The sequence below is a fragment of the Scyliorhinus torazame genome, chromosome 5, assembly GCF_047496885.1.
Source record: "Scyliorhinus torazame isolate Kashiwa2021f chromosome 5, sScyTor2.1, whole genome shotgun sequence".
Taxonomy (NCBI): Eukaryota; Metazoa; Chordata; class Chondrichthyes; order Carcharhiniformes; family Scyliorhinidae; genus Scyliorhinus; species Scyliorhinus torazame.
Window position 1 is genome coordinate 159215333 of NC_092711.1, and position 20143 is coordinate 159235475.

At 50.0% G+C, this 20143-nt stretch overlaps 2 protein-coding genes across 8 annotated transcripts in view; both read left to right on the forward strand.

The window, feature by feature from the left end:
• The window catches only part of LOC140418003 (uncharacterized), a 35350-nt gene extending 32219 nt beyond the window's left edge, over nucleotides 1-3131 (forward strand). The window contains exon 4 of the mRNA XM_072501433.1: nucleotides 1770-3131. Coding sequence (XP_072357534.1) covers nucleotides 1770-2813 — 1044 coding nt within the window. The 3' untranslated portion in view covers nucleotides 2814-3131. The remainder of the gene's footprint in view (nucleotides 1-1769) is intronic.
• Nucleotides 1-20143, forward strand: part of LOC140422160 (uncharacterized) — a 76202-nt gene that overhangs the window by 8147 nt on the left and 47912 nt on the right. The window contains exons 1-2 of one of the 7 annotated variants that reach the window (XM_072507154.1): nucleotides 3296-4696; nucleotides 12222-17117. In XM_072507154.1, the coding sequence (XP_072363255.1) occupies nucleotides 12580-14097 (1518 nt within the window). In that variant the 5' untranslated portion in view covers nucleotides 3296-4696; nucleotides 12222-12579 and the 3' untranslated portion in view covers nucleotides 14098-17117. Of the gene's footprint in view, nucleotides 1-3295; nucleotides 4697-10965; nucleotides 11356-11879; nucleotides 12120-12221; nucleotides 17118-20143 lie in introns of those variants that run through there. The other 6 variants (XM_072507149.1, XM_072507150.1, XM_072507155.1 and 3 more) reach the window with 6 other exon arrangements.

Consider the following 20143-nt stretch of genomic DNA (forward strand, 5'->3'; position numbering starts at 1 on the left):
TGTACAAAATCAACTGGGAGCAGCCACTTGTCGAAAAATCTATATCCGAGCAGTAGGATTGATAGAGAGCGCACAAGGAGGCATGATAGCACAGTGGGTAGCACTGTTGCTTCACAGCTCCAAGGTCCCAGGTTCGATTCCCGACTTGGGTCACTGTCTGCACGTTGTCCCCATGTCTGCGTGGGTTTCCTCCGGGTGCTCGTGTTTCCTCCCACAGTCCAAAGATGCGCAGGTTAGGTGGATTGGCCATGCTAAATTGCTCTTAGTGTCCAAAAAGGTTAGGTGGGGTTACGGGGGTAGGGTGGAGGTGTGGGCCTCAGTGGGGTGCTCTTTCCAAGGGTGGGTGCAGACTCGATGGGCCAAATGGCCTCCTCCTGCACTGTAAATTCCATGTTCCCATGATAGTGAAGGATGGGAGCAATAAGTCCAGGGAACCCTGGATGTAAGGGATATCCAGGGTTGGATAAGGAATTAAAGGTGACTCTTGTCACAGATACCGAGGGCTCAAAGCGGAAGTCCCAGAGGAACATAGAAAGTGCAAGGGATTACTTAAGAAAGGAATTAGGAGAGCAAAGAGGAAGCATGGAAAATGGGGCAGGGGGTTGACCAGGGTAAGAGTACGGACCAATGTGTGCATGGAACTGGAAGGTTTTAAATGAGCACTTTGCATCTGTGTTCACTACGGAGAAGGATAATGTAGGAACAGAAATCACGGAGGCACATTGTGATTTGCTTGAACAACTTAACATTGAGAGGGCGACGGTATGAACAGTTTCACCAGGTCTGAAAGCGAATAAATCCCCAGGGCCAAATGAGATATATCCCAGGCTGCTGTGGGAGGCAAGGAAGGAGATTGCAGAGGCTCTGACAAAAAAAATTCAAATCTTCTCTGGCCACAGGAGAGGTGCCTGAGGACTGGAAGACAGCTAATGTGGTGCCATTATTCAAGAAGGCAAGTAGGGACAAACCAGGAAATTACAAGCCAGTGAGTCTAACTTCACTGCCATGGAAACTACTGGAAAACATTCTGAGGGACAGAATTAATCTCCACTTGGAAAGGCAAGGATTAAACAAGGGAGAGCATGTCTTACAAATTTGATTGAATCTTTTGAAGAGGTGACTAGGTGTGTAGATGAGGGTAGTGCAGTTGATTTAGTCTACATGGACTTTAGAATCCCCAAATTAAGGTTTTTATACTCTTATCTCAGATACTCTGCCCCTCCGAGTCCATTCCCTGGAGACTAGGCCGTGAATCCCGAGGTAAGGTTGTTGTACTTACTGCTCCAATACACCATCCCTCCCTGGAAACTAGATGTGGGGAATAGGTATTGAAGACGAGGTATTGGGGAATGTGACAGAATGAATGTTGTACAGAAACTAGAATTGTTTGTTCTGAATTTCTATCCGATACTGAGTTGAAATTGTAAACTCCTTCTGTAGGATATTACAAGAGGAGGAAATACAGACAGAAATCTCAAACGTCACGTCTAGACCTGAAAGAGCCACTTGATTCGTTAGGATCTGAATATCATCGGCCTTTGAATCCAGAAGAATTAATGTTTACCCGATCTGTCAGCATCAAAACATTTAAACCATCAGTGTGACTGGAAAAGCACCGAGACACACACACCCGAGTAAGAGTGTTCCAGATCACTGACTGTGGAAAGAGCTTTAACCAGTTACACAGCCTGAAAACACATCACACCATTCACAGCGGGGAGAGACCGTACACGTGTTCTGTGTGTGGACGAGGCCTCAACTGATTGTCCAACCTGGAGAGACACGAGGACACCCAAAACATGGAGAAATCGTGGAAATGTGGGGACTGTGGGAAGGGATTTAGAGCCCCATCACAGCTGGAAGCTCATCGGCGCATTCACACTGGGGAGAGGCCGTTCACCTGCTCTCAGTGTGAGAAGGGATTCACGCAGTTATCCAACCTGCAGTCACACCAGCGAGTTCACACCAGGGAGAGGCAGTTCACCTGCTCTCAGTGTGGGAAGGAATTCACTCAGTTATCCAACCTGCAGACACACCAACAAGTTCACACTGGGGAGAGGCCATTCACCTGCTCTCACTGTGGGAAGGGTTTCACTCAGTTATCCAACCTGCAGACACACCAGCGAGTTCACACTGGGGAGAGGCCATTCACCTGCTCTCAGTGTGGGAAGGAATTTGCTCAGTTATCCAACCTGCGGGCACACCGCCGAGTTCACACTGGGGAGACGCTGTTCACCTGCTCTCAGTGTGGGAAGGGATTCACTCAGTTATCCGGCCTGCGGAGACACCAGCGGGTTCATACCAGGGAGAGGCTATTCATTTGTTCTCAGTGTGGGAAGGAATTTACTCAGTTATCCCACCTGCAGTCACATCAGCGAGTTCACACTGGGGAGAGGCCGTTCACCTGTTCTCAATGTGGGAAGGGATTCACTGTGTTATCCAACCTGAAGTCACACCAGCGAGTTCACACTGGGGAGTGGCCTTTCACCTGCTCTCAGTGTGGGAAGGGATTCAGTCAATTATCCAACCTGCGAAAACATCAGCGAGTTCACACTGGGGAGAAGCCATTCACCTGTCCTCAGTGTGGAAAGGGATTCACTGGGTTATCCAACCTGAAATCACACCATCGAGTTCACACTGGGGAGAGACCATTCACCTGCTCTCAGTGTGGGAAAGGATTCAGTCAATTATCCAACATGCGAAAACATCAGCAAGTTCACACTGGAGAGAAGCTGTTCACTTGCTCTCAGTGTGGGAAGGGATTCACTCAGTTATCCAGCCTGAAATCACACCGTCGAGTTCACACTGAGTAGAGACCGTTCACCTGCTCCCAGTCTGGGAAGGGAATCCATGATTCATGGCGCCTGCTGAGACACCAAGTTCACAAGTGATTACAGGGGTTGGATTTTGCTGTTATTGTTTCTGCTTCAATTACATCCAGGACGGCATTTTGTTCATTCTGACAGTTCATCAATGGGGAGGGTCGGAGGGTTTTGTTCTGCTGGACTGGCGGTAAATGAGCAATACTGTACACAGTGCTCCAGATGTGGTCTCACCAATGTCCTGTATAACTGAAGCATAACCTCCCGACTTTTGTATTCAATTCCCCCACAATAAACAATAACATTCTATTAGCTTTCCTAATTACTTGCTGTACCTGGAAACTCGCCTTTTGTGATTCCTGCTCTTGGACACCCAGATCCCTCTGAGTCTCAGAACCATGTGAGCTCTCCTGTGTTTCTGACAGACCCACATATTCAACGAATACATCACATATTTCTGCCTTCCTAGCTTTAGCTGGCATCTCTAATTTCATTTACCTGCCAATTCACCAACCCTTTTCAAGAAACCAAAGACAGGCCGTCCACCTGAATAAAATCTTAGCAGCCTCCAGAGCCATCCTTATACCACTACAAACCTGGTGTGTCTTTTTAATTTATACTGTAACCCAATCATCGGCGTCTGCCATTCCAAAGATCAGGGACCTGAGCCCCCAAGTTATATTGCCACTCCCGGCCTGGTGTGTGGTCAATTCTAGCCCCGGAGGACTTTCGTAGGCGACTATGAAGGAGTAAGTCGCACATTTGGTGGTTCCCGCTCTGGCCGGACTTTTGGACCTTTTCCCACTATTTTTTAACGGAGTTGAATTGAAGAACGGACGTCACTGGCAATTCTCTACAGAATTCCCACTTCGGTACATGGAGAAAAGGACTAGAAGTGTTCGTAAGGGCAGAAACAGAAAGACAGAGAAGACTTGGGGTGAAGTTGCAACAGGAGAGAACATGGCGGAGGGGCGCACCTCTGGCTTGTCGACCCAGCAGTCTATGGAGCAGCTGATGCAAGTCATTCAGGAGGGCTTTGCGACACAGAAACGGGACTGCTTGGACCCAATAAAAGCATCGATTGAGTGGGTGGAGCTCAGATTGGACGCCCAGGATCGGGCGATCCAGAAGGTGGAGAAGGCGCTGGCTGAGCAGGGGGAGCATCAGACTGCAGTGGAACTGGAGGTGGGGATGCTGAGGGACCAGCAAAAGAAGCTTCTGGAGAAGTTGGAGGACCTGGAGAATTGGTCCCGCCGGCAGAACCTAAGAATTGTCGGGCTCCCGGAGGAGTCCGAAGGAACGGCGCTGGGACATACGTCGCAGGCATGTTTGAGAAGCTGCTGGGGGAATGGGGCATTCTCCCGGCCCTTGGAGGTGGATAGGGCTCACAGAGCACTCGCGAGGAAGCCGCGGATGGGAGACCCCCCCCCCACAAAGGCTATGGTGGTGAGATTCCACAGGTTCTCGGATAAGGAGTATATTCTGCATTGAGCCAAGCAGACACGGAGCTATAAATGGGACAATAGCATCCTGCGGGTTTACCAAGACCTGAGTGTGGAGGTGGCCAGGAGGAGGGCAGGCTTCAATCAGATCAGGACGATCCTTTTCAAGAAAAAGGTGAAGTTTGGACTGTTATACCCAGCCCGTCTCTGGGTCACGCATGAGGATCAACACTTTTACTTTGAGTCGCCTGAGGACACGTTGGACTTTGCAAGAAAGAAAGGACTGAGAACTTTTGAACTTGGCTGCAATGTTCATGTTTTTGTTTCTCTGTTTTGTTCCTCTGTTTTTGTAAAAAGTTTCTCGTTCTGCGTTTTATGGAAGATGGGTTTGAGGTGCCATTTGCACTGATTTGGAACCAGAAGTAGAGCTGAGTGAGTTAAGGTTTTCATTTGCACTGTTGGGGGATGGAGGTGTGCTCGTTTTGATCTTGGTGTTTTTTCTGTTGGGCAATTATGTGGGGATTGTTTGATGCTGGAGTTTGTTTGTATGAGTGGGGGGGAGGGGGGGGGCTGCAGGGGAGGGGGGGGAGAGAACAATAGGTGGAAGACTATCTGCCGCCGGGGATGGGGGCCACCAAGCTAGCTCGGTGAGCTAGCTCTCGGAAGTGCAGTGGGGGGGGTGCATATGTTTGGTTTAGGAAAGGGGTTGGGTTACAGGGTGTTGTTGCTGGGGAGGGGGGGGGGTGAATGTTCTGCTGACAAGGGAGGGACTTGGGCTGAGGGACAGAGAGGAGGTCGGGGGCTGCCTGGGGGCGGACCGGTGGAGGCGCGGAACACGGGCTGGAGGTGGGCCTAAAAAAGGGGGTGGCTGAGCAGCGGAGGGGGGGGGGGGGGCAATGAGCCCCCCAACTAGGCTGATCACCTGTAATGTTCGAGGGTTAAATGGACCGGTTAAAAGGGCACGTGTGCTCGCGCAACTTAGGAGATTGAAGGTGGACGTGATAATGTTGCAGGAGACGCACCTTAAGATAACGGACCAGGTTAGATTGGGGAATGGCTGGGTCAGCCAGGTGTTTCACTCGGGACTCGATTGAAAGACGAGAGGAGTCACGATCCTGATCAATAAACAGGTGGTGTTTGAGGCGGGTAGAACAGTCTCGGACGTGGGAGGTCGGTACATTATGGTCAGTGGGAAACTGGAGGGGGTGCAGGTGGTATTAGTAAATGTATATGCGCCAAATTGGGACAATGTGGAGTTTATTAGGAGGATGCTGGGAAAGATACCGGACCTGGACTCGCACAGGTTGGTCATGGGAGGAGACTTCAATACAGTTATGGACCCTGGCTTAGACCGGTCAAGCTCAAAAACGGGCAGGGTTCCAGCAATGGCAAAGGAACTAAGAGGGTTCATGGAGCTGATGGGCGGGGTGGATCCATGGATATTTAGGCAACCGAGGGTGAAGGAGTTCTCCTTCTCTCACGTGCATAAAGTGTATTCCCGGATTGATTTCTTTATTTTGAGCAGGGTCTTTCTGACTGGGGTAGTGGACACGGGGTATTCGGCGATTACAATCTCAGACCATGCACCATACTGGGATGACCTGCAGGTTAGCAAAGACAGTAACCAGCGCCCGCACTGGAGGTGGGACTTTTGGCAGATGAAGGGGTGAGCGAGTGGCTGAGGAAATGCATTCAGAACTACCTGCAGGTCAATGACACGGGGGAAACTTCGGCAGCAGTGGTTTGGGAAGCACTGAAGGCGGTGGTAAGGGGGGGAGCCGATCTCGATCCGGGCTCATGGGAAGAAGGTTGACAGGGCAGAGACGGACAGACTGGTAAAGGAGATACTACAGATTGATAGGAGGTATGCGGAGACCCCAGAGGCAGGGCTATTAAGGGAACGGCGGAGGTTGCAGGCGGGGTTTAGTTTGCTGACCACAGGTGGAGCAGCTGAGAAAGGTGAGGGGGGCGATTTATGAACATGGGGAGAAGGCCAGTAGAATGCTCGCACAGCGGCTTAGGAAGAGGGAGGCAGCTAGGGAGATAGGGAAAGTAAAGGACTGAGATAGGAACCTGGTTGGTGATTCGGTCGGGGTGAATAAGGTGTTCAGAGATTTTTACAGCAGGCTGTACAGGTCGGAAACCCCTGCGGGGCCGGAGGGGATGAGGCACTTCTTGGAGGGGCTGAATTTCCCAATGGTGGACGTGGAGCGGGTAGAAGGGCTGGGGGCCCCAATTGGGCTGGAAGAGATAGTGGCCGGCTTGAAGTCCATGCAGGCGGGTAAGGCCCCGGGTCCGGACGGGTACCCAGTAAAGTTCTATAAAAAGTTCTTGGGGATATTGGGGCCAGTGTTGTTGCGGATGTTCAATGAGGCAAGGGAGAGAGGGGTGCTGCGCCCGACGATGTCACAGGTAATGATTTCGCTGATTCTTAAGCGGGACAAGAACCCGGAGTTGTGTGGGTCCTACAGGCTGATCTCCCTGCTGAATGTGGATGCCAAGTTGCTGGCCAAAATCTTGTTCTCCAGGATTGAGGATTGTGTTCCGGATGTTATTGGGGAGGACCAGAAGGGGTTTGTTAAGGATAGGCAGTTGATGGCCAATGTAAGAAGGCTGTTAAATGTGATCATGATGTCCCCGGAAGGTAGGGAGATTGAGGTAGTGATCGCAATGAATGCAGAAAAGGCTTTTGATGGGGTAGAATGGGACTATCTGTGGGAGGTACTGGGACAGTTTGGATTTGGGCGGGGCTTTATTGACTGGGTCAGGTTACTGTATCAGGCTCCTGTGGCAAGTGTGTGGACGAACAGACAACTTCGGACTATTTTGGACTGCACCGGGGGACGAGACAGGGATGCCCCCTCTCCCCACTGCTGTTTTTGCTGGCTATAGAGCCACTGGCAATTGCTCTGAGAGCTTCAAGGAGCTGGACTGGTTGGGGGTGGGGTGGAGCACAGGGTTTCGCTCTATGCGGATGATCTGCTTCTGAACGTTTCGGACCCAGTAGAGGGGATGGAGGAAATCATGAAGATTTTTGGGGAATTCGGCCGGTTTTCGGGGTATAAGCTAAACATGGATAAGAGTGAGATGTTTGTGGTTCAGGCGAGGGGACAGGAGGGGCGACTGGGGAGCTGCCGATCAGGTCGGTAGGGAGTCGTTTTGGGTACCTGGCATCCAAGTGGCACGGGAATGGGACCGGCTGCATAACTTGAATCTGGCCCGGCTAGTGGACCAAATGAATGACGATTTTCGGAGATGGGACGTGCTCCCGTTGTCTCTGGCCGGGAGGGTGCAATAGGTGAAAATGATGGTCCTCCCGAGGTTCCTATTTGTATTTCAATGTCTCCCCATTTTTATTCCGCGTTCCTTTTTTAAGTGGGTCAACACGGTGATCACGGGCTTCGTCTGGGCGGGCAAGACCCCACGGCTAAGGAAGGTAACGCTCGAGCGGACCCAGGGAGAGGGCGGGCTGGCGCTGCCAAATTTTAGCAATTATTACTGGGCAGCTAACATAGCCATGATCAGGAAGTGGGTGGTGGGGGAGGGGTCAGCGTGGGTGCGTAAGGAGGCGACTTGTAAGGGCACCAGTCTGGGGCGTTGGTAACTGCATCTCTGCCATTCCCGCTGGCACGGTACTCTTCCAGTCCAGTGGTGGTGGCGGCCCTGAGAGTTTGGGGCCAGTGGACGTTGCATGTGGGAGCAATGGGAGCATCGGTCTGGGCCCCAATTTGTGCTAACCACCGGTTTGCCCCGGGGAGTATGGATGGGGTGTTCCGGGTATGGCGGAGAGCGGGGATTGAGAGGATGGGGGATGTGTTCATAGAGGGGAGTTTCCCAAGTATGAGGGTGCTGGAGGAAAAGTTTGGGCTGGCGAGGGGAAACAAATTCAGGTATCTGCAGGTGTGGGACTTCCTTCGTAAACAGGTGTCAACCTACCCGCTCCTACCGCTGAGGGGGATTCAGGACAGGGTAATTTCCAGAGGGTGGGTAGGGGAGGGGAGCGTCTCAGACATCTATAAGGAGCTTATGGGGTCGGAGGAGATGCAGACCAACGAGCTGAAGCGTAAGTGGGAGGAGGAGCTGGGAGGTGAGATAGAGGATGGTTTATGGGCAGACGCGTTTCGAGTCAACACGTCTGCAACATGTGCCAGGCTCAGCCTGATACAATTTAAGGTTGTGCACCGGGCTCACATGACAGTGGCCCGGATGATCAGATTCTTTTAGGTGGAGGACAGGTGCACCATGTCCACATGTTTTAGACATGTCCAAAGCTTCGGGGATTCTGGCAGGGGTTTGTGTACATCATGTCCACGGTGTTAAAAACAAGGGTGGCGCTAGGTCCAGAGGTGGTGATTCTCGGGGTGGCGGAAGTTCCGGGAATCCAGGAGGAGAGAGAGGCGGATGTTCTGACCTTTGCTTCCCTGGTAGCCCGGAGACGGATACTTTTGGCATGGGGGGACCCAGAGTCCCCGAAGTCGGAGACCTGGTTATCGGACGTGGCTAGCTTCTCTGTATGGAGGAAATTTAGTTTGCCTTGAGAGGTTCACTATTCGGGTTCACCCGGAGGTGGCAACCGTTCGGCGACTCCCTTGCGGAAAATTAATTGTCAGCAGACGGGGGTGGGGTGGGGGGGGGGGGGGGGGGGGGAGAGTAGGTTAGGTTAGAGTCGGGGGTCAATAAGGGTGAGACCTGTACCAAAGGTAAACGGTTTTTGCACGATGTTTATGGTTTCATGTATCTTTTCTATTTTGTTGTTGTTTCTACATGCGCACGAACAGACTCAAAAACAGCTTCTTCCCCACTGTCACCAGACTCCTAAATGACCCTCTTATGGACTGACCTCATTAACACTACACCCTGTATGCTTCATCCGATGCCAGTGCTTATGTAGTTACATTGTGTATGTTGTGTTGCCCTGTTATGTATTTTCTTTTATTCCCTTTTCTTCCCATGTATTTAATGATCTGTTGAGCTGCTCGCAGAAAAATACTTTTCACTGTACCTCGGTACATGTGACAATAAACAAATCCAATCCAATCCAAAATACCTCAATAAAATGTTTATTAAAAAATAAAATTAGGGCTGGACCGTTCAAGAGAGATGTTAGGAAGAACTTCTTCACTCAAAGAGTTGTAGAAGTTTGGAACTCTCTCCCACAAACTGCAGTTGAAGTTAGATCAGTTGTTTATTTTAAATGAAATAGATAGATTTTTGTAAATCAAAGAGGTTAAGGGATATGGGCCAAATGCAGGTATATGGAGTTAGGTCACAGATAAGCCATAATCTTATTGAATAGCGGGACAGGCTCCAGGGGCTGAATGGCCTGCTCCAGTTCCTATGTTCCGAAAAGTTGTAAATCTCCATCCCACACACTCTCCCTCCATTCTCATTCTGCTGTTTTTAATATCAACCTCTCAATTTTCCTGAAGGTGCTGATTCAGGCTGTTTGACAGATCCATGCTCACTGCTTTATAATAATAATCTTTATTGTCACAAGTAGGCTTACATTAACATTGCAGTGAAGTTACTGTGAAAAACCCCGCATCGCCACATTCCGTCGCCTGTTCGTGTACACAGAGGGAAAATTCAGAATGTCCAAATCACTGAGGGACTGGTTTAGCACAGGGCTAAAAAGCTGGCTTGTAAAACAACAAGGCCAGCAGTACGGGTTCAATTCCCGTACCAGCCTCTCCGAACAGGTGCTGGAATGTGGCGACTAGGGGCTTTTCACAGTAACTTCATTTGAAGCTAAGTGATTTTCATTTCATTTTTCATTTCACCGAACAGCAAGTCTTTGGAGACTTGTGGGAGGAAACCGGAGCACCCGGAGGAAACCAACGCAGACACGGGGAGAAGGTGCAGACTCTGCACAGACGGTGACCCAAGCCGGGAATCAAACCTGGGACCCTGGAGCTGTGAAGCAACAGTGCTGATCACTGTGCTATCATGCGTTTCAACACAGAATAAATAGGAGCTGCATTTGGCCCATCAAGCCTGCTCAACCATTCGATAGATAATTGGCCCCTCTACCTCAGCACCATTTTCCCTGTGTTGCAACCCTACAGGAGACCAAGGAATCTGCAACCTCAGATTCCCTTAGGCCTCACCGGAGTACCACCTACCTGGATGAGGCGGGCAGAGCTACACCCTTAACCCAGGGGCCTTTGTGACAAAAACACTTCAGCCCAAGTGTGGGTCGTGGACAGGAGACCCTTCAGGCGACCGCCGGGCCAAGCACATCGGAACCACCCAGGGGTTCAGTCCAAAAACCTGGTCCCACCGTCTGTGCGGCGTCTGCACGTTCTCCCCGTGTCAAGCTGAGGGAGCAAAGGATGTCAATGTCTTTCAGAGAGAGAGAAAGAAAGATCTGGGCCAAGCTTTCCAGAGTCTGCACCCTCCCTGGATTCACTTCCTTTCCCTTCAGTTGCTGCAAGTGACCAATTGAAAGTCAGAATGAGAAAAGAAATGGAAAGGGGGAGAAAAGAAAGTGTTTTACTCCCAGATGTTGGAGACAGGAGGAGGTTTCCGTCTGTGTGAAGCTCAAACTTCGTTCACACAAAGCCGGAGCTCTGATTGGCTGGGGGACCAGAGTCCTTCCGGTCCTCCAATACTTCCTATTGGTCCAAACGTCACCAGTAAGGTCAGGGGTGGCCGCTCCGCCCCACATACGCGGCTTCCCTTCTTCCCCGCACATGCGCAGTCCCGGGCCAGGGTAGGGGAAGGTCACAGACTGGGTTGTCTCCCGTCAGACCCGCAGCACCGACCGGCGACACCGAGCAGTGAGTCCCGAGGCTCTCGGCAGCTTGACCAGGCTGCACGGAAAGAGCTGAAGCGGCTCCCTGTCGGAAGGGAAGCCGCGCACCTCCCGCCAGACACCCGCAAATGTCAATATTTTTATTACTTTTCTTTTCACCATTTTTCAAACAATGAAAGCAGCAGAAAAACTGGCGGGAAATGGGCCCAGAGAACAAGAGATATTGCCGCAGAAATACAACCAGACATTGGGAATTCATTCAGAACAGGATATCTGAGGGAGCACAGCCTCCAGATCAAATGTCAGCAATTCAACAACCAGTCAACATGTTCACATAGTGAGTGGGGAAAGAGGGTTAGATTCTATAAAAACAGGAGGATAACAACGCAGCTCACACACCCCAAAGTATTGGGGAACTGACTAACAACATAGTCAACTTGAAATGGATCTGTCCTGTGTCTTGTATTTTTGTGCGCCCTTTCTTTTAGTTTTAAGCTGTCCCTAACCTCTTATTCGTCCGTGGCTGTTTTTATTTGTGAAGCGGAGCCTTTTCCTCTCGGGGATATACTTGCTCTCTATCTCGTTAAATGTTTCTTTAAATATTCTCCACTGATCTTCAGTTGTTTGACCCAGTAACCGATCTCCCCAGTTTACCGTGGACAGCCTCTGTCTCATCCCGTTAAAGTCAGCCTTACCCAATTCTAAAATTCTACTGTCTGTAACGTGCTTTTCACTTTCAAACACTACAGTGAATTCAATCATGTTGTGATCACTATTTGATAAATGTTTGCGCAGTTAGGCTACCAACTAAATTAAGGTTATTACTCATAATTAAATCTTTTTTCAAATATTTAGAGTAACCCAATTCTTTTTTCCCCAATTAAGGGGCAATTTAGCGTGGCCAATTGACCTACCCTGCACATCTTTTTAGGTTGTGGGGGTGAGACCCAGACAGACAGGGGGAGAATGTGCAAAGGCTTTTATACTCTTAGCTCAGATTCTCTGCCCCTCCGAGTCCCGTCCCTGGAGACTAGGCTGTGAATCCCGAGGTACGGTTGTTATACTTACTGCTCCAATACTCCATTCCTTCCTGGAGACTAGGTATGGGGGAATGAGCGAGGAAAGAATGTTATGCAGAAACTAGAATTGTTTATTCTGAATTGTTATCCGATACTGAGTTGACTTTGTAAACTCCTCCTGCAGGATATTACAAGAGGAGGAATTACACACAGAAGACTCAAACGTCACGTCTCGATCTGAAAGAGCCACTTGATTCGTTAGCATCTGAATATCATCGGCCTTTGAATCCAGAAGAATTAATGTATACCCAATCTGTCGGCATCAAAACATTTAAACCATCAGTGTGGCTGGAAAAGCACCGAGACACACAGACCCGAGTGAGAGTGTTCCAGAGCACTGACTGTGGAAAGAGCTTTAACCAGTTACACAGCCAGAAAAAAAACACACCATTCACAGTGGGGAGAGACCGTACACGTGTTCTGTGTGTGGACGAGGCTTCAACTGGTTGTCCGACCTGGAGAAACACTAGGAGACCCAAAACATGGAGAAACCGTGGAAATGTGGAGACTGTGGGAAGGGATTCAGAGTCCCATCTGCACTGGAAACTCATCGACGCAGTCACACTGGGCAGAGGCCCTTCACCTGCTCTGTGTGTGGGAAGGGATTCAGTCAGTTATCCCACCAGCAGTCACACCAGCGAGTTCACACTGGGGAGAGGCCGTTGAACGGCCCTCAGTATGGGAAGGGATTCAGTCTGTTATCCACCCTGCGGATACACCAGCGAGTTCACACTGGGAAGAAGCTGTTCATCTGCTTACAGTGTGGGAAGAGATTTAGACAGTTATCCAGCCTGAAGTTACACCAGCGAGTTCACACTGGGGAGAGGCCATTCACCTGCTCTCCGTGTGGGAAGGGATTCAGTCAGTTGTCCACGCTGCGGATACATCAGCGAGTTCACACTGGGGAGAGGCCATTCACCTGCTCTCAGTGTGGGAAAAGATTTAAACATTTATCCAGCCTGAAGAAACACCAGCGAGTTCACACTGGGGAGAGGCCGTTCACCTGCTCTCAGTGTGGGAAGGGATTCAGATATTCATCCAACCTGCGGAAACACCAGCGAGTTCACACTGGGGAGAAGCTATTCACATGCTCTCAGTGTGGGAAAGGATTCAATCGGTTAACCCACCTACGGACACACCAGCAAGTTCACACTGGGGAGAGGCCGTTCACCTGTTCGCAGTGTGGGATGCGATTCATTCACTTATCTAGTCTGAAGACACACCAGCGAGATCACACTGGGGAGAGGCCATTCACTTGCTCTGTGTGTGAGAAAGGATTCACTCGGTTATCTAACCTGAAGACACACCAGCGGGTTCACACTGGGGAGAAGCCATTCACCTGCTCTGTGTGTGAGAAAGGATTCACTCGGTTATCTAACCTGCAGTCACACCAGCGGATTCACACTGGGGAGAGGCCGTTCACCTGCTCTGTGTGTGAGAAAGGATTCACTCGGTTATCTAACCTGAAGACACATCAGCGAGTTCACACTGGGGAGAAGCCGTTCACCTGCTCTCGGTGTGGGACGCGATTCACTCACTTATCTAGTCTGAAGACGCACCAGCACGATCACACAGTGGAGAGGCCATTCATCTGCTCTGTGTGTGGGAAAGGATTCACTCGGTTATCTGACCTGAAGACACACCAGCGGGTTCATACTGGGGAGAAGCCATTCACCTGCTCTGTGTGTGAGAAAGGATTCACTCGGTTATCTAACCTGAAGACACACCAGCGAGATCACACTGGGGAGAGACCATTCACCTGCTCTGTGTGTGAGAAAGGATTCACTCGCTTATCTATTCTGAAGAGACACCAGCGGGTTCACACTGGGGAGAAGCCGTTCACCTGCTCTCAGTGTGGGAAGGGATTCAGTGATTCATCCAACCTGCAGACACACCAGCGAATTCACACTGGGGAGAGGCCATTCACCTGCTCTCGGTGTGGGAAGGGATTCACTCAGTCATCCAACCTGCAGAGTCACCAGCGAGTTCACACTGGGTAGAGGCCATTCACCTGTGGGAAGGGAAAGCATGATTCATTGCATCTGCTGAGACACCAATAAGTTGACCAGTGATTACAGGAGTTGGATTCTGCTGTTATTGTTGCTACTCTCAATTACACCCAGAACAGCATTTTGTTCATTCTGTCAGTTGGTCAATGGGGAGGGTCGGAGGGTTTCTTTCTGCTGGACTGGCTGGTCTCACGACTTTGTCTCCAGTGGGCTGATGCTCTTTGTCTTGTTGCGAATACCTGGTTTCAAATTTCATAAGGATCACAGAGTAAAAGGATGTTTCGCAAGAGAGAAGATATTCAGTTTGCATTCCTGTTTGGATCCCCCAAAACAATGCCACATTGCCATGAAGATGGGCCGTGATGGTTACATGGTTTTTTTTTTGTTTAATTTATCTGGGTGTTGCTCACAGAAGAACGCCATCAGGGTATGAGGGGCAAGTTGTCTGAGGTGGACTGGGAAACTGATGGGAGACCTAGAATAGCCAATATTTAAGGAATGATTACATATTTACCAGGGGCTCTCTCTCTATTGAGATTTTTGTGGTATACAGAAGAAGGATCAGTGTGTACGTACAGACACGGTTGTTCTTTCTCTCGCATTATTCACAGTGGTGGTTGTGGTTTCCTGTTTTTCGTTCCCCACTGTTTATTTTTGTTCCGGCTGTTGCCCCGCCCCCCCCTTGTTTCTCATGCTTCTTTTGTTGGGCGTGGTTGGGTTCCATGTCTCCCTGTCCCCTCTCATTCCCTATCCCACCCCCCCCTTCCTTACTGTGTCATGACTGCCTTCTCCTGTTCTTTGTCTTCTAAGCTGTTGGCTACAAACAGGTCTTGGAACAACCGAGTGAATGGCTCCCACGTTTTGTGGAAGCCATCTTCCGACCTCGGATGGCAAACTTTTGCTTGACTCTTCCGAATTTTATTAACTATTACTGGGCGGCCAACATATCGATGGTTAGTGTTGAAGTCAGATTTAGAAAGAAGATTTTAGATAAAGGTACCCTGGCTTAGATGCCTGGACAAGAGGCAATTTGTAGGAATAGATAGTGTATAACATGCTTGTGATTTTATAACCCGAAGAATTACTAATATCAGAAAGGACACAAAATGGCTGTTAGCTGAGCTAGGCACATTGCTGAACAATCATTAGCTGGGTTACTTGCAAACTGGTACAAATAACATCATTTAATTACAGACAGCAGAGTTAGTCAGGGAGGCAGGAATTATTAATATCAAGGAATTGAATGTGAAACATACATGGGGGTTTTTAGGGAGGATTTTACCAGCACTGATAACAGCTCCACAGGACAAAGAGCAGAATGTATCCTCACCAGCTCAAGGTCTCCAGGTGCAGGCAGGAGACATAACTTTAAGTTAGTTTTGAGTGACTTCTTCATGACGTTTAGGGGTTGGTAAGACACCAACCCACTTTGCGTAATGTCAAATTTAATTGGATATATATCTAATGTATGTAATCTATAATCAGTATTATTGGACAAGGTCCGGCCGGAATGGGCTGTGCGGCTGTTTTGAAAAATATAAGAATGGATGTTTTCCTTTGTTCAGTGGAGAGATGGTCTGGGACTGTAACAGACGCCATCTCCCCGCCGGCGAAATGAACCGTTTGGTGCGAGGACCAGTAACCCTGGGAGTTGAGGGATTTCTTTGAGATTCTCTCCCGCTAACAGTTAGGAAGTGGGTAGCGGGGGAGGGGGTCGGTGTGGGAACGAGTGGAGGCAGCATCTTGTAAGGGCCCGAGTTTGGAGGCTTTACTAACGGCGCCTCTGCCATTCTCGCCGGCTTGGTACTCCACAAGCCCAGTGGTAGTGGCAGCCCTGAGAGTGTGGGGGCAATGGAGGCGGCACATGAGACTGGAGGGGTCACCGATCTGTGACAATCACCGTTTTATTCTGGGAGGATTGGTCGGGGGCTTTAGGAGATGGCAGCGGGCAGGGATCGAGGGATTTGGTAATCTCTTCATTGAGGAGGGTTTCCGAGCCTGGAGACACGAAAGGAGGAGTTTGAGTTGCCGGGTGGGAACGGGTTTCACTCCCTGCAGGTTTTGGACTTTGTCCAGAGACAGGTCCCAAGTTTTCCCCGCCTCCCCCTAAGGGGACGACAGGATATGGTGATGTCAAAAACAGGGGTTAGAGAGGGTAGGGTCTCGGAAATATACAAGGAATTGATGGAGTGGGAAGGGGTCCCAAATGGGGAGGCAAAGAGGAAGTGGGAGGAAAAGTTGGGAGGGGTGTTGGAAGTCGGACTATGGGAAAAGGCCTTGATGAGAGTCAATTCATCCTCGTTGTGTGCCAGGCTTAGCCTGACCCAGTTCAAGGTGGTTCATGGGGCTCATATGACTGTGGCCCGGATGAGTAGGTTTTTGAGGAAGTGGAGGATAGGTGCGGGCGGTTTGGGGGTAACCCGGCGAACCACGTACACATGTTCTGGGCATGTCCGAAGTTGAGGGGATTCTGGCAGGGATTTGTGGACGTCATGTCAGAGGTCCTGGAAGGGAGGGTGACTCCGAGTCCAGAAATGGCAATATTTGGGGTATCGGAAGATCCGGGGGGGGAGGGGGAGGTGAGGAGAAGCCGACGTTTTGGCCTTTGCCTCCCTGGTGGCTCAGAGACAGGTTTTGTTGGGATGGAAGGATTCAGAGCCTCCAATGTCAGTGACATGGCACGATTTCGCAGGCTGGAAAAGATTAAGTTCGCCTTGAAAGGTTCAATTCAGGGGTTCGCTCGGAGGTGGCAACTGTTCATCGATTTCTTCAAGGAAAACTGTCCGTCAGCAGTAAGAGAGGGGGGCGGGGGGGAATGGGAGGCACAGCAGTGTAAAATAAGGATGGGGAATCTAATATACGGCTAGTTAGGAGCTCGGGCGGAGAGGGCAGTTGGGTATTTTATGGTGATGTTGCGTGTGTCGGTCCGCTCGCTTGTTTAGAATGTTAAATTGTTAAACTGTGAAAATTACAAATGCTTCAATAAAATGTTTTCTAAAAAAAAAAAGGAAGAGGAACCTGGGCAGTACATTCATTTTGATCGTCTGCACCCTCCCCGCCAAGGTGAGTGGGAGTGTGTCCCATCTCTGCAGGTCCTGTTATACTTCCTCCACCAGGCTGGTCAGGCTCCACTTGTGGATCCCTGTCTTGTGATGAGCGATTTGGATCCCCAGGTAGTGGAATTTGTGCCGGGCCTGTTTAAAAGGTAAACCTTCCAGCTCTGCTCCTCTCCCTTATGGGTTCACCGGGAAGATCCCGCTTTTGCTCAGGTTAAGTTTGTCACCCAAATAGGTTCCAAACTCTTTCAAAAGCCCCATAATTCATTCCATGCGGTTTGCAGGTCCGAGATGTAGAGGAGGCCATCTGCATAGAGCAAAGCTCTGTGTCTCCTCTCCGGATCCCTTTCCAGTTCTTTGCCACCCTAAGCGCGATCTCGAGTGATTTGATCGCCAGGACGAACAGCAGCGGGGATAACAGTCATACCTGCCTTGTGCCTCTGTGCGGCTGGAAGTATTTAGAGCTGGTGGGGGGGGTTAAACGGGGGTTTCATCCAGGCAGTGAATCCTGTTCCAAGCCCGAACCGCTCCAGTACCTCTATGAGGTACTTCCACTCAACTCTATCAAAGGTCTTTTCTCTGTCCAGGGAGAAGATCACCTCAGGTTTTCTCTCCACGGATGGGGTCATGATCACGTTCAGCAGGCGCCTGATGTTCAGATTTTTAACCTCCTTATGTCCTCTTCACAACTTACTTTCCTGCCTATCTTTGTGTTATTGAAACATAGGAGCAGGAGTTGGCCATTCAGCCCGTCGAGCCTGCTCCACCATTCAATATGATCATGGCTGATCATCCACTTCAATGTCTTTTCCCCCCGCACTATCCCCATATCCCTTTGTGTTATTGGGTCTCTGTTAGTCAGTCTCTGCTTTAAACACGCTCAGTGGCTGAGCTCCCACAGCTCTCTGGGGGGAATTCCAAAGATTCACAACGTGTAGATCTCTGTAGATCAAACCAACATTCCATCATCTCTGCTCCTACCCCCCTCGTAGGAAGTGGCTTCCAGGTATTTCCCACTTTCTTCAAATGCAAACGAGTCAGAGAGCACAGAAAGAGGCCATCCCGCCCATTGTTCCCATGCTAGCTCTTTGAGTGAGGTATCTAATTAGTCCCATCGCCCGGCAAGTTTCTTTTCCCACAGAATCTGTCCAGTTCCCTTTTGAAAGTTACAGTTGAATTTACTTCCTGCACCTTTGTCAGGCAGTGAATCCCAACAGCTCGTTCGGTTTTAAATCTAATTATTTCATGATATACTGTGTTTGGATTTTCACACTGTATTTGAAATGGAGAGAAAATCAAGCCTCAGTCTTTATGAGTGATCTTCATGAATGGGCAGAGTGTGATATACCCAAGTTTTCAGTGCCAAGGTACCCATGTTCCCGGGGAAGGCCAGGGGTCCGCCCTGACCATTCAAGGGCTTCCAATGGCCGGGAGACCCCTCAGGTGCTGTGATGCCTGGTCCATGTCTGTGTAGACCAGTAACACTCGGCGCCCGCATGACCGCTTGCTGGGGAGCTAGTTAGATCATCGGGGGCTATTAGAGGGTCCTTCCGTTAATGGGATGGAGATTGGCCTTCATTGGAGCTCGACCTCGCCAACGGGAGTGGGCCGGTTAGATCGGAAAGCGATTAGCGCTTGGCGTGGTTACCAATTCCGGACTCTCCAGCGGTCTAACCGGCTCGCCTGGCTCAATATGGCCATTAGATCATGGCTTGAGTTTTATTTGCTGTAAAAATGTAAATACTTAATTGCTGTGTATGTAAAGAATGTGCAATGAGGATAAATGTACTGGCAAGAGAGACCTTCAACCTCTGATTAGCCTCAACATTTGAAACTATGAATAAGGGATTGTATAGAATCAGATAAAGGGATAGTATGAAACAGTTCTATTGTATTCCTGTCTGAGATAGAGAAGGTGGTGTCAGGAATTGGAGATCCAATTAAATTAATCCAGTGACCAAATTGACCAATTGTCATGTTACAACAGGCCCAACTCTGACGTGAGGTAATGGTCACTTTGGGGATAAAAGTAGAGGTTCCGAAGGTCTTCCTTGCTGGCCAAGTACTGAAGATTCCCGCGGCCGAGTTCCAAGGAAATTACTGTCAAAGAAGGAGCCAGACTCCCGCGGCTGAATTCCACAAGAATTACTCTCAAAGAAGGAGCCAGAGAGGGTTACCCTTCTACAGACTGATCACCCACATGAAGTTGTAAAAGTCAATGGGCTGGATTCTCCGATCACCGCGATTGGCCGGAGAATCCACTTTTACGGCAGAAGTGGCGGCATTTTTGCGATTCTCCGCCCACTCAAAAACAGCGAACTCGAAGAGGTCACCTGAGACCCTCCCCAGATACTCCGCCCCCGATGGGTCGAGTCCCCGACTGCGTCACTCGCCTGTGCTCACACCATTAGGGGACCTCGCGTGGCAGCGGCGGACTGAGTCCAGCGTCGCCACAGTCACGGGGGGAGAGGGAACTGTTCTGCTGCCATGGGGGGCTTCAGCGGGGGACTGGTGGGGGTGGCGAGGCTGGTTACAGGGGGGCAGTGTTTGGCAGGCCGGGTCCGCTCGTGGCGGGTGCCATGTTGCGCGGCGCGGCAGCCGGCATGCACATGCGGAGCCAATGACCCGGCAATTCTGCGACCGTTCATCAGGTAAAGCCGGGCTTTACGCTGCGTGACTACAAGCCCCCCACCGGGCGGAGGATCAGCGGTGTGGACTTGGCTGCAGGATCGGAAAATCCAGCCCAGTGTCTTAAAGTTGTTCAGTAAACTTTTCATCTCATAAACCTCTTTTGAAATTTACTATCCAGAGAATTCTGCCTTTGCCTTAATTGGTTAAAGTCTTGTCTGAACCAAAGTGAATTTATGAAATGGTAAGTTGGGGGTGGCTGAAATCAATTAAGTTCCAGATAACAAGATCTTTTAACATAAATCTTCAATTTAAAAACCTGCATTTCTACAGCACCTTTCACAACCACAGGA